The sequence below is a fragment of the Crocuta crocuta genome, unplaced genomic scaffold, assembly GCF_008692635.1.
Source record: "Crocuta crocuta isolate KB4526 unplaced genomic scaffold, BGI_CrCroc_1.0 scaffold77, whole genome shotgun sequence".
Taxonomy (NCBI): domain Eukaryota; kingdom Metazoa; phylum Chordata; class Mammalia; order Carnivora; family Hyaenidae; genus Crocuta; species Crocuta crocuta.
In genome coordinates, this window is record NW_027532172.1 from 5,957,819 (window position 1) to 5,972,843 (window position 15,025).

Consider the following 15,025-nt stretch of genomic DNA (forward strand, 5'->3'; position numbering starts at 1 on the left):
TGATATTCCTATGGTAGACATTTAATTCTGCTAATAAAGTAAACATAAATTATCACAGATGTCAATATCTTAAAAGTGAAATTTAAAATTTGGAATTTGTACAAGATGATAATTATTATGTTTAAGAAGGAAGTGAGTTAAGAGGTACCTGGGTGGCTCAGTTGGTTGAGCACCCAACTCTTGATTTTGGCTCAGGTCATGATCTCACGGTTTATGAGATGGAGCCCCACTGTCAGTGCAGAGCCTGCTTGGGATTCTCTTTTTCCCCCACCTCTCTGCCCCTCTCCCACTTGCTTGTGCATGTTCTCTCTCTCTCAAAATAAATAAAGAAACATTAAAAAAAGAGAAGGAGGTGAGTTACAGGTTTTGAAGGCTTGATGCTGAGGGAAGCAAGGTGGACTATGGATAACACAGGATAGGGATCACAGGAGTGCTGTGCCATAGACATTCTAAGAAAATTCTCTTTCCCAGAATATGGCAGTCAGCGTTTCTAGTTATCTAAACCTATCAGATATAGCATGGACCAATGCACAAGTGGGTGGCGGGCCATAGAGAAAAGTGACGCCTGGAGATGGAAAGCACTGTTGGCAGAGCTTTCCATGAAACTTTTTTTCTAGGCTGCCTCTTGTAGAGAGAGTTATCCCCTCCCCTCGCTGCTCTCTTCCTAATTAAAACATAAAGTGTAATAAGAACTGACATGACTTCAAGGTCATAAGACCATCTTTTCCCTGTAATTTGGAGTTATTGTTTTGTTGACAAATCACTTTAGAGAAATGTAAAAACACACTGGTACAAGATCTTTCATAATGTCTTTTAGAGAACTGGCTATAAAACATAGTGTGAACCAACAGCCCAAGGAGAGAAAGCTAGAAGTAAGGGGAATTAATACTGTGCCATGCAAGGGGAATCATTTCTCTAACTCACCAGTCCCCAAAGGGAGCCTTCAGAAGTGGCGACAATGGTAGCAGCTCTTGGGGTGTTGTACATAAGAGCAAGTTCTCCAAAACTGCCATGGTTGTCATACTGACCGACTGAGCGAGTTTGATTATCTTTTGTTACTAAAATATCATAGGTTCCCCTAGAAGCATAAAAAGAAATAATTTCATTTACTACTTCTAATAATAAATTTAAGAATCTGGCAGGTGGTACAGAACAGAAGGTACATACGATATAAAACAAGTGATTTCCAACAGATTTTTGCTGGTATACAGAATACAAACGATTTTTGCATTTTGACTTTGTATTCTGTGACCTTGCTAAACTCAGTTATCAGTTCTAGTAGATTTTCTGTAGCGTGGGATTTTCTAGGGAGGATCATGTTATCAGCAAAGACAGCTTTACTTTTTCTTTTCCAATCTATATGTCCTCCCTTCCTCCCTCTTTTTCTTCTTTTTTCATCGCCTTATTGCTTTGGCTGGGACCTACAGTACAATACTAAATAGAAGTGATAAGAACAGATATCCCTGTCTTATTCTTAAGGGGAAAACAAACAATCTTTCACTGTTAACAATGTTGTTGGCTATAGGTTTTAAAATAAATTCCTTAAATCTGATTGGTGAAAAACCACACTTATTCTTAGTTTGCTGAGAGATGTTATCATGAAAACATGTTGAATTTTGTCAAATGCTTTTCCTGAAGGGATCACAATGATCATATGGGATTTCTTTTGTAGTGTGTTGAAAACTAGGATATAGAATTGATTAAAATAAAGAAGCCAAAAGATACAATTTTCTATCTATTGACTGGTAATGACTGCTAAAGAATAATATTCAGAACTGACAAACGTTTAGAGAAACAGGTGCTGTCAATACATCACTGAGGCAAACTTAAATGTATCAATGTTTCTGTAAGATAACTAACAACATATAACAAATTCCTTAAAGAGACCCTTTTATCTGGTGATACCATTTCTAGGTATTCCATAGAAGATAATCTGGAGAGGGTGGTTCCTTTCAGGAAGATAATCTGAGAGGGGGTCAGAAGGAACTGCCGAGATGAGAGCAACAGCTCAAGAGCTTATGACACGCTAAGACCAGCAGGTCAAATCCCATATATTTCATGTCTCCCAATATGCCTTACACGTGAAACAGAGCCAGAAGGGGCCAGGGACATGGAGATTGAGGCAGTGTATTCGTGTGTAAAATTAGGCTGGGATGGAAAGATCCAGGTGATAATACAGCAAAATGGCTTCTTTATGAAATCAATTCACTTGAATACTGGCAAAAAACATGTTTATAGAGCACATCTTGCCTAACTGTAAGGAAAACTTTAATACCCTCTAGTTCTATCCACATAGTTGCAAATGGCAAGATTTCATTCTTTTTGATTGCTGAATAATACTCCATTGTGTGTGCGTGTGCGTTTGTGTGTACAGATACATACACACACACAGATACATACACACACACACACACCCCTTTATCCATTCATCCATCAATGGACATTTGGGCTCTTTCCATACTTTGGCTATTGCTGATAGTGCTGCTATAAACATTGAGTGCATGTGTCCCTTCGAAACAGCATACTTGTATCCCTTGGATAAATACCCAGTAGTGCACTTGCTGGGCTATAGGGTAGTAAAGGAGACTTTTTAATGTTGATAATGGCAATCTAAATATGGGTTGTACTGAGGACTCAGGACAGCAGGAGATAGAGGGGGCAGGCTGTGGAAAGAGAGGGAGAAACTTTGAGAAGCTTGTAAACCTGGTCCTAACTCCTCTCTGAGCTGAACAAAAAAGCATAGGGTAAAGCACTTTTCCTGAATCATCAATCTTACTAACTGTAGCCACACAATTGCAAAGCTCCATCTCCTACCGTTCTATGACATAAAAGTTGTCTCCATCATCTCCTTGGTCAATGACATGCTCATCAACCTTGACTGTCCTTTCAAACATGGCATCAAGGACTTGAGAAAGTTGTTCCTGCAGGGCATACACACAAAGAGAAAATATGGTTTTTACATTTACTAGGGAAAAAAATGACTATGCTCATATCAGTTTGTGACTACACCGAGTCACAAATATGGAAGTACACATATCAGACTGTTGTCATATTCAACCAAAAACATAAAAGCTGCCTGAAACAAATGTTTTCCTGTGACCATTCAGCTGTATATCTCCACGAACACAGCACAGTTGCCAAGTTTTCTGAGGCAGTACTGCTTTGAAAAAACATCCCATAATTTATGCAAAAATAGGCCTATAAATCATGGTGCCCACTTCCCAACCATGCCAACATGACTGTCAGGTGCCTTGATGGCTCTACTATGTCATCTGTAAAGCCATGTGATGCCATCTTCCTGTAGGTGTTGATCTTAACAGGATCATCAAATCTAAGGGGCCAGATGGACTTAGAAATTAGCTCACAGAGTAGCACAACTGTTCTGACTAGCCATACACATCACTTAACCTCTCCAAGCCTTAGTTAATCCATATTTTTAACACGGGTTTAATAGTTTCTAGCTTATTATTTTTTTTCTTTCCAGAAAAGAAACCTAAAGAAAATATTTATCACACAACAGATACTCAAAAATTGCCATCTGTTCTTAGACAGCTATTATTGCTTCAGTCATTTATATACAATTGCTTACTTACCAATATTACCTGCTATAACCACAAGGTACCTGTACTGATAAGTATAATGAAAACAAAACACTGCTATTAAATTCTAACAAAACAGTGGTCTCAGTCCAGGGCAAATGTCCCTTTGGGAGATCAGTGACTATTAGTGGGCAGTAAAGAAAATCAGTTTCAGCTCAGAGACTTTATCTTTGGAGGAATGTAGACTGAAGACCTGACAAGGAAAAATTTTATTGCTGCAGAATTCCATGTGATTTAGTATTCTGTCAGTGTGACTGTGCTGCCTAAAATAACTGAGTATCACTAAAAGCATCTCTTTAGTTCCACAGTCCCATGTGTGTTGAATACTGTAGAAGCTGACAAATACTAAAAAGGAAGTGCTATTCCTGTGCATTCCACATTCACATGGAACGTGAGCTCAGTGTTGCCAGAAATCTCATGTTTAAATACAGGTAACAATTTAAATTTTCATGTACAATACAGCCCGAACACACACATCTGTACTTAGCTGTAACTGTCCTGTGGGCTGTCCACTGGCAGCCTCTCATTTTGAGTAACTCTTCTGGCCTGGACTCTTCAAAAACATCAGTGTCATGAGATATAGAATAAGGTGTAAGGGGAGAATTCTATGTCAGAGACAACTAAAATGACACCATACCAACCAAAAGCAACATGTGACTCAGGATTGAGAAACAAAACAAAAAAGCTACAGAGAACTTTACTGGGAAAATCGGAATACGGACTGGATGTTAGATAACATTACTGAAACAATGGTAATAATGTTACTTTGCCAATAACGTAGGAAAATATCCTTGTTCGTAGAAAATACATCTTAAGGGGGCACATGGGTGGCTCAGTCGGTTAAGCATCTGACTTCAGCTCAGGCCATGATCTCATGGTTCATGAGTTCGAGCCCTGCATCAGACTTTGTGCTGATAGCTCAGAGGCTGGAGCCTGCTTCAGATTCTGTGTCTCCCCCTCTCTCTGGCCCTCCCCTGCTCATGCTGTTTCTCTCTCTCAAAAATAAACAAAAACATTAAAAAAAAATACATCTTAAGGTATTTAGTGGCTAAGAGTCAAAATGTCTTAAACGTATTCATAAATAGCACAGAACAAAAAAAAGCAGTTCATATGTACTTACATGCATGTACATACACACACGAAAGCAAGGAAATGTGGCAAAATGTTAACAACTGGGGAAGGGTACATGAGTGTTCATGGTGCTATTCTTTTGACTTTTCTGTAAATTTGAAAATTTGAAACCAGAAATTTGGGGAATAAATTTTTTAAAAATGTTTATTTATTTTGGGGACAGAGAGAGAGAGAAAGAGAGAGAGGGAGAGAATGAGCTGGCAAGGGGCAGAGAGAGAGGGAGAAAAGAATCTCAAGCATATTCTGTGCTGTCAGTGCAGAACCCAACATGCGGCTTGAGTCCACAAACTGTGAGAGCATGACCTGAGCCAAAATCAAGAGTCAGATGCTTAACTGACTGAGCCACCCAAGGCCCCAGGAAATAAATTTTTAAAACCTGAAATAAGTGTACTTGGGTGGCTCAGTCAGTTAAGTGTTCAACTCTTGATTTCAGCTCAGGTCATGATCTCATGGTGCTGACAGCACAGAGCCTGCTTGGGATTCTCTCTGCCCCTATCACTCTCTCAAAATAAATAAATAAACTTAAAAAAAACTGAAACAAATATGCTTACCATAATGGCTAAAATTTCTAAAGACAGATAATAACAAATGTTGGTAAGAATATGGAGAAACTGGGAATCTTATCTATTGCTGAAGGAATGCAAAATGGTACAACTACTTTGAAAAAGTTATGGCAGATTTTTATAAAATCAAACACATACCTATCCTATGACTCAGCAATTTTGTCCTTGGGTATTTTACTGAAGAGAAACAGGGGAAAAAAAAGTTCCCAAAAAGACTTGTACTAAATGTCCACAGCATTATTCATAAGAGCTAATAACAAGAAATAAACCAGGTATCCATTAACAGAAAAATGGAGAAGCAAACTAGGATTTTCATATGACCGAATACTACTCAGCAACAAAAAAAGGAATAAACTAACATCACCAGTAATAAGACATACGGATATCACTGACCCCTTGATATGATGTTCGGAGAAGGACACAAAATAGTTTCTGTCGCAGTCTGGGTAAGAATGTATGTACCTATTCTAGTCATGAAGAAACATCAGATAAATCCAAACCTGAGGTATATTCTATAAAATAACAAACCAGACTCTTCAAAGTGTCCAGATCATGAAGGACTAGAAAGGACTGAAAACCACGGCAGACTGAAGAGAAATAAAAACTAAATGCAATGTGATTCTCCGGATTGGATCCTTAACCAGAAAAAAACAACCACAAGTGAGAAAACTGGTGATATCTGAATAAGGTTTCTAATTTAACGAACAGTATTGTAAGAATGTTAATTTCCTGGTTTTGATAATTGTCCTATGGGCATGTAAGATGTTAATACTGCAGAAATCTGGATGAAGGGTATATGGGAACTCTGTACTATCTTTGTAACTTTTTTGTCAGCCTAAAACTAGTTCAAAATAAAGGTGAAAAAAGAAAAGGAATGAATTACTGATCTATGCAACAGAAATGAACCTTGAAAACTGCTGAGTGAAAGAAGTCTCACACAAAAGAGTGCATACTGTAGGATTCCATTCATATGAAATCCTGTAAGAGGCAAAATTAATTTATTGTAGAATAAATCAAAATAGTAGTTGCCTCTGAAAGGAGGGGGCAAGAAATGATCATGAGGGGGCATGAGGGAATTTTTTGGGGCAGTAGCCATGTTCCATAACTTATTAGGGAGCTTTGGTTACCTAAGTGTATAACTTTTGTCAAACTTCAGAGAATGAACATAAAACTCACGCTTAAAAAAAAAAATTGGGGGGAGGCGCCTGGGTGGCTCAGTTGGTTAAACATCCGACTCCGGCTCAGGTCATGATCTCACCGCTCATGAGTTGGAGCCCCACATCGGGCTCTGTACTGGCAGCTTGGACCCTGTCTCTCTCTGCCTCTGCACATAAATAATAAAATTTTTTTAATATTTATTATATTTGAGGGGCACCTGGGTGGCTCAGTCGGTTAAGCATCTGACTTTGGCTCAGGTCATGATCTCACGGTTCATGGGTTCGAGCCCTGCGTCAGGCTCTGTGCTACAGCTAGCTCAGAGCCTGGAGCCTGCTTCGGATTCCCTCTCTCCCTCTCTCTCTAACCCTCCCCTGCTCATTCTGCCTCTCTCTCTCTCTCTCTCTCAGAAATAAATAAAACATTAAAAAAATATTATTTTTGAGAGAGAGAGACAGAGCGTGAGCAGAGGAGGGGCAGACAGCAAGGGAAACAGAAACCGAAGCAGGCTCCAGGGTCCAGGGTTTAATGTTTAAACATTAAATAAATGTTTTTATTTATTTCTGAGAGAGAGAGAGAGAGAGAGAGAGACAGAATCCGAAGAAGGCTCCGGACTCTGAGCTGTCAGCACAGAGCCCGACTCAGGGCTCAAACTCATGAGCTGTGAGATCATGACCTGAGCTGAAGTCACTTAACTGAGCCACCCAGGTGCACCTAAAAAAATACACTGTATTTGAGAGCAAAAGAGCATGCAAATATGCTCACGCAGGGAAGCAGGGGAAGGTCAGAAGAAGAGGGAGAGAGAGAATCCCAAGCAGGCTTCATGCTGTCAGTGTAGAGCCTCACACAGGGCTTGATCCTATGAACTCACAACCTGAGCCAAAATCAAGAGTTAAATGCTCAGTCAACTGAGACACCCAGGTGTTCCAGAAGTTATGGATTTCATTGTATGAAAACTTTATATAAAAAACTTGTAAACAAATATTGAACTCTAGTTCATGATACACATGCCAAAGTGTTTAAAGGAAGGTATGATATCTGCGACTTACTATGAAATGAACCCCAAAAAGTAAGATGGGTTAATGCAGAGGCCAGCAAATGGCTGCCTGTTTTTGTATTTTATTTATTCATTCATTCATTCATTCATTCATTCATTCATTCAGAGCACAAGCTTCAGAGGGACAGAGAGAAGCAGGGAGAGAGAGAGAATTCCAAGCAGGCTCTCCACTGTCAGTGCAGAGCCCAATGTGGGGCTCAAACTTACAAACCACAAGATCATGACCTGAGCTGAAGTTGGATACTTAATGGACTGAACCACTGAGGTGCCTGTTTTTGTAAATATTGTTTTATTGGGACACAGCCACATCCTTTTATTTATGTATTGTCTATGACTGCTTTCCTGCTACAATAACAGAGTGAGTAGTTATGACAAAAATATGTACTACCTACTTCTTTAAGAAAAAAGTTTACTGACCCCTTTGCTGAAAGATGGGTATATGATATATAACACAGCAAGCGTAGCATAGTAAAATATCAATGTTAGAACCAAATCAGTGGATAAATGTGTGTTCCAAAAAAGTCTTTCAACTTGTATTTGAGTATTTTCATGAGAAAAATGTCAGAAAAAATGTAACTAAATCTGTTTCTTTTGTTACCATTTTTCAACATTAACGTAGTAAAATAAAATGATATAATGGTATTCTTCAACACTAAGAAAACTCTGAGTATTAGACTGACACAGCAACTTCCCTTAGAACATTTATAAGGAATTTTGTTCACTAAATAAAGAAGCAAGTCCTCTTTCCATTGATACAGATGGATGTTCTAGATCCATGACCAGACCAGTATTTCTTACAACCAGCCTTTCCTTGAGGTCATGGTCCTCGTTTTATTCAGCCTGAGACTAATAAAACTGATTAAAGTTCTGGTCATTCTTTTTTTTTTTTAATTTTTAAATGTTTTTTATTTATTTCTGAGAGAGAGAGAGAGAGAGAGAGAGTGAGCAGGGGAGGGTCAGAGAGAGGGAGAGGCAGAATCTGAAAGCCACTTAGGCTTGTGGCTTTCAAAGTAGAGAAGAAATAAAAATTGAAGATTCTCTGTCCTTAGGAGGTAGCCCCTGCTCTCTATCTCCATCAAGGGAGGGAAGACAGGTTTAAGCACAGATCCTACACCAATGCCCTGAGGACACACATCACTCGCCATGGCTGAGTTCTATGCTGAGAAGTAATTACAAAAGGTGCCCCACATTCAAAGTCTGAGAAGAAGTCACACACTTCCAGTGGGTTAACTGCTACCAGAGAAGAGAACTCCATACTAGCATCTTTGGATAAATTACTCTGCAGCATAAATTCAGACCCTCCAAATGCTTTAAGCTAGGGTCATGTAAACCTGAGCATTTTCTTTCAACATGACCAAACAGCATAGTTCTTGAAGGATACTGTATTGGAGGAAGTATCAAAGCAAGTCAGAGAAATACTAGAAGTCATCTGTAAAGCTCATTATGATGAGTTACGGAAGTCAACAGAATGCAAACATTTTAAGTAAGATAAATCTAAAGTTTTATACCTCATTTGGCTGAGGCTAAGATTACAAAAACTTTTTTTTAAATACTTTTTGTTTTAAACGTTTTATTTATTTCTGAGAGAGAGAAAGACAGTGTGAGCAGGGGAGGGTCCGAGAGAGAGGGAGATAGAGAATCTGAAGCAGGCTCCAGGCTCTGGGCCAGCTGTCAGCACAGAGCCCGATGTGGGGCTCGAACCCACGAACCGTGAGATCATGACCTGAACTGAAGTCGGACGCTTAACCAACTGAGCCACCCAGGCACCCCTAAAAAACTTTTTTTTTAAGTAGACTCCACACCCAGCATAAAACTCACAACCCTTAAGTCAAGACCCAAGCTGAGATCAAGAGTCAAATACCTAACCAACTGAGTCACCAGGCAGGCACCCCCACCCCCCAAAACGGTTTAAATGACAAATAGGAGAAAAGCTAAAATACTAAAATACTTTTTAAAAACAATGTTACCTGATCCAGATTTTTGAAAAGGAGAATATCTTTGCAAGCTTCCTGAAGTCTGCATCTCTGTTGATCAGTTTTAGGATGAATCACCTGCCAATCCAAACGAAACCAGGGGAAATATTTTTATTCCATTTTAAAATCTGACTTTATTTACAGATCAGTACATTTCTTTCTCCTAAGAAGTGGAAAAATTAAGAGCACATTTACTATAACTTTAATTCTAAACAAATACCAAGCAAGGCCTTGACCATGGAGGGGCAAGGTGATGGGGGTGAAGAGCATTCACCCTGGAGCCACTCACTGTGTGACTGGCAGCAAGTCAGCTACTCCCCTGAGGGCCTCAGTGTCCTGATCTGTAAAGCAGAGGGCTATAGACTTGTTCATTCAACAAATATTAAGCATCTACTGGGTGCCAAGCACTGTTCCACCTCTGGGAACATAGCCAACACACAGATAAAAACACCTGCTCTCATCTAAGAAATATGTAAAATATGTTAGAGAGTGACAGGCTAAGGAGAAAAATAAGGTAGGGAAGGGTAATAGAACGTATGTGAGTGGAGGGGGCAGATGAGGCCTTACTGAGAAGGTAACATCTGTGTAAAGATCTCAAGGAAATGAGGATGACCTCAGAGAGTGAGCCATGTGGACGTCTCTGTGGGAAGAGTACCTCAAGCAGAGGTAATAGTAAATGAAAACAAGGCCTTGTGGTAGGTGAAGAGCATGTTTGAGAAATAATCAGGAGATGAGTATGACTGATGCAGAGCAAGGGGGAAGATCAGGAAGAGACCAAGTTGGGGGGTTAGATGAAGGTGATGCCCAAATCACAGAGGGCATTATAAGTCACAGAACTAGAATTTCTCGCTAGCCAAATGGGGGCAATTTGAAGGATCTGACTGAGGCATGAAAGAGATCTGACTCATGTTTTTAAAGGCTCATACTGGCTACTGAGTGCAGAACAGCCTTGAGGGAAGAGTGGAAGCCAGATGCTACTGTGATTACTCCAGTGCCGTATGGCAGTGGTTAGGACCAGGGTGGTAGCCATGGAGCTGTTGAGACGCAGTGGAATTCTGGATATGTTTTGAAGCCTGAGCCCATCGGACTTTCTGAAAAACTGCATGTAGGCATGAAAAAATAAGAGGAGCTGAGGGTGACCCTTAAGTTTTAGGCCTGAGCCCTCTTGGGAGGATGTAGCTGCCATAAAGTGAGCTGGGGGAAGACTGGGTGGAGAAAAATGTTTAAAAGGAAATAATCAGGAGCTCACCTTAAGTCTGAGTTGCCTACTGAAATCTAAATGGAGATGGCAAATAAACAATGGCTATAAATGCTGCATTTCAAACATCAACAATTTGGTGGTGGTGGTGGTGATAGTATCCACTAACTCAGTGTTGCTGGAAGGATTAAACAAGTTAATGCATGCAGTACTTACAACAGTACCTGGCATTTAGTAGGTGTCAAAAACTGTTATTATTATTACTGATGGTCAATAAATGTTTATTTAACTAAAAAGAAACAGCAACTAGTAGAGCTGTTATAATTCAGAGATCTAAGCCCTGTCTTCACCCTAAAAAAAAGTACATTGCTTAACCTGACAAGAAATAACAAGATGTCAAAAGTATTAAGTATTTTAAATTTGTGATATTAAAAAGTTAATGAAAAGTCATCAAAAATTTTACAATAACCAGAATAAACTCTTTAAAAATCTACATATCTATTATAGTCACACAATGGTAGTAGCGTTTTATTATTAAACTACTTCAGAAATCTTTCAAGGGCTGCTCATTTTAAGGCATACTTGAAAGATCATTAAAGCTTCTTTTATAACATCAATCTTTGAAAAATGGTGGCTCATATTTGCTTTTATAAAAATAATTTGGTAATTGTTTAAAAGTTTAAATATCTGAGTTTTTAAGAAAGGACCAAAAGTGCACCACATTCCTGCCATAACCACTGTTAACATCTGGAATATATCCTTCCAGAGAAAATTTTTTGTACTAATAAATAAATAATAGATGGACAGATAGGTAAATATATATATGTGTGTGTATACATATTTTAGAGTTTATTTAATTTTTTCAGTAATCTCTACACCCAGCATGGGGCTCAAACTCACAACCCTGAGATCAAGAGCTACATGCTCTTCTGATTAAACCAACCAAGTGCCCCAGATAACTATATTATTTTTTATTTTAGAAAATATACCTCATATAAATACAACATTCCATGCCATTAAACCTGGTCCTACAATCATTTCCAATGGCTGCAGAATCCCTTAATTTGAATGTACTACAATTTAGCCCTTCGTAATCCCCTACTTTGGGTCATTTAAGTGGTTTCCATTTTTTTTACTATTAAAACACCGTAATTATCCCTGTTTGTACATTTTCAGGAAGGATCCAGCTAGGCACCCCTTCCTAACACAACCCCAACTGCTCTGTTTTCATTCTTCTTAGTATTTGTCAATCTGGTAGATAAAAAAATAGCATCTTGTTGAGATTCTGATTTGTACTTATTTTAATTATCAGCATGATTAGATTTGGCATATAGAGGAGGAGAAGAGTGGGGAATACAACAATTCTACCTAATACCTTTGCATCAGCATCTTACCCTTGGATCAGTATCTTCCTCTTCCTCATCAGGGTTATAGGTCTCAGCACAGACTAAATTTGGAGAGAAAAAAAAGAAAAGAAAAATGAATAAAACAGATGTGAGCTTTTACTGGGAAAATAGGTGAAAACAGTTTCCTTTTATTTACTGTTTTCTAAAGCTGTAATGATCTTTAAAAGCCTTTTCTTCAGTTAACAAATATATTAAATACCTAGTAATGCCAGGCCTTCTATCAGGTGCTAAAATGCCAGCTTTCTAGGCACTGGTAATCCCAAAAAGGAGAGAGCTGATAAAATATATTCTATACTAAGTCTTATAGTAATGGCAAAGACAAGCAAGGAGGTGTTATCTTTACTGAATTTTAATGTAGGGGCAGAAAACCACGAAGTACAATATATGCAACATAAATACCCATGTGATAAATACCCAAATACCCATGTGATACGATGGAATTATCATACACAAATACCATGTGATTACCCATGTGATAAATACCCAAATACCCATGTGATATGATGGAATTATCATATACAAATACCATGTGATTTCCCTCATATGTGGAATTTAAGAAAAAAAAACAGATGAACATAGGGGAAGAGAAGGAAAAATAAGATAAAAGCAGAGGGAGGCAAACCATAAGAGACTCTTAACTACAGAGAACAAACTGAGGGTTGCTGGAAGGGAGTTGGAGGGGGATGGGCTAAATGGGTGATGGGTACTAAGAAGGGCACTTGTTGGGATGAGCACTGGGTGTTATATGTAGTGATGAATCACTAAATTCTATTTCTGAAACCATTATTACACTATTTGTTAACTAGGATTTAAATTAAAAAATAAAATAAAATAAAGGGCCTATGAAACACACACACACACACAGATATAGATAAATTACAAAAAGAATCAATTAACATTGTTCAACATCATTGGGGCACCTGGGTGGCTCAGCTGGTTAAGTCTCTGACTTCAGCTCAGGTCATGATCTCATCGTTTTTGAGTTCAAAAGCGACATCGACTCTCTGCTGTCAACTCAGAGCCCACTTCAGATCCTCTGAGTTCCTCTCTCTCTGCCCCTCCCCTGCCTTGCACACTCTCTCAAAAATAAATAAACATTAAAAAAATTGCTCAACATCATCATTTACATGAATGATTTTAAAAACAAGGATGAATTTCTTTTTTTTTTTTCTGGAGTGTATTTTCTTTTTTTTTTTTTTTTTNGTGTTTGTGCCAGCTGACTGCAAGACTTGTCTTTGTTGCTATTCAAAGATCTAGAAAATATTCACTGAACATTTGCTTATCATAACAAAATATCAGAAATGATATAACTACCTATTTGAATAATACAGCTATAAGAAACAATGAGAGGGGCACCTGGGTGGCTCAGTCAGTTAAGTGTCCTCAGGTCATGATCTTAGGGTCCTAAGATGAGCCCCATGTTCTCGGGCTCCCTGCAGGGTGGGTGTGGAGCCTGCTTAAGATTCTCTCTCTCTCTCTCTCTCTCTCTCTCTGTCCCTGTCCCTCTCCCCTGCTGGCTAGCTCTCTCTCTCTCTCTCTCAAAAAAAAAAAAATAAAATAAAACAAAAATAAATAAATAAAAGAAAGAAAGAAAGAAAAGAAAAGAAAGAAAGAACAAGGAAGATCTCTATGGGCTAATAATGAATTCTAGGGAAAAAAAGCAAGGTGAGGGATATATACAGTATGCTATGCCTTCCATAAGAAAGGACGTCTATGAGAAAGAAGGAGAGCTAAGAATGAGGGGAAATAAATACATAAATATGAATATATATACAAAATGGTTTTTTTTTTTACTTATCTATTTTTCCAAAGGGAAACAAAAATAAGAATAAACCAGGAATTAGCAGGCAAGAAATTTAAATGGTTCTTGACCCCTATACTCAATACTAACAACTAGGGGACAAATTGACACATACTGCTCTAAATTTAACTCCTGATTTCTTAGACACATTTACTCACTGCAGCCTTGGTCTAGCTGCATCCCAGATTCCCCTTCCCATTGATTCTCTGAACTCAAAGAATACCTGAAAAATGGTATGTTGTGTAGACAGGACTCTCTTCCTGCCTAGCCGACAATACTGTAGTGTGGACCACACCCCTTGTATTGTAATACCACCAATATCCTGCCGATCCAACAGGGACCCAGTATCCTTACACAGAGGAAAAATCAGGGAATAAGAAGGGAGTAAGAGGACAAATACCATTCTGGTCCCTAAAACAGCATCAGGTGATGCTCTGTAGGGAAGTCTCCTGAGTCCCTAGCTGGTAGAGGCTTTGGGTAGCTGAGCCATGTAAGCGACAATGGGATGTAGATAAATGACTCAGTAACTTTCTCCCAGCCATTCCTGATTCCAGAAAATGAAGTCAGTGTACATTTATCTCAGATCTCTCCTAAAGAATAAGACACACAACTTCCTGAGCTCCTAGATGCCACTGCTGCCACTTTTTGCGTCTTTGCAGGTATCTAGGTAGGGGATTTGAGGAAGCTGTGCTGAGAGCACACACTATGTTAAACTCCAAGCCCCTTGGTTCTCTATGCTCTTGATTAATGTTGTCATTAATAGCCCAGCTTTCTAAACTGGAAATCTGTAACTCACCAGCACTTCCTTCATTCACCTCTTATCCAATGAACACATCAAATTCAACTTCAGAAATATTCTCATATCTGATCTTTATTCGATCTACTCCAATTGCTTGGTGCAGGAACTCAAAATGTCTTCTTAGAAAAATGTATTTAAAATCTCTCACTTTGGAGAGAGACAGATACATGGATATTATTATACAAACTTTCTCTATTTCTGTGTATGTATGAAAATTTTCATTTAAAAAGTTTAAAATAATAAGCCTTCAATGATGAGACTGACAGCATTTTACTGATAATGATACAGTCTCAGGCTAGCCTATTTCCAGGCTTGCTTTTCCTCTGATTTTGAAGGAAAGTAC

At 38.6% G+C, this 15,025-nt stretch overlaps 1 protein-coding gene across 1 annotated transcript in view; it reads right to left on the bottom strand.

Annotated features, from left to right (window-relative positions):
* PRKAR2A (protein kinase cAMP-dependent type II regulatory subunit alpha) overlaps nucleotides 1-15,025 on the bottom strand; it is a gene marked incomplete at its 5' end in the record, with an annotated part of 102,721 nt that overhangs the window by 24,629 nt on the left and 63,067 nt on the right. The window contains 4 exons of the mRNA XM_077777047.1: nucleotides 925-1,078; nucleotides 2,815-2,921; nucleotides 9,473-9,556; nucleotides 12,071-12,123. Coding sequence (XP_077633173.1) covers nucleotides 925-1,078; nucleotides 2,815-2,921; nucleotides 9,473-9,556; nucleotides 12,071-12,123 — 398 coding nt within the window. The remainder of the gene's footprint in view (nucleotides 1-924; nucleotides 1,079-2,814; nucleotides 2,922-9,472; nucleotides 9,557-12,070; nucleotides 12,124-15,025) is intronic.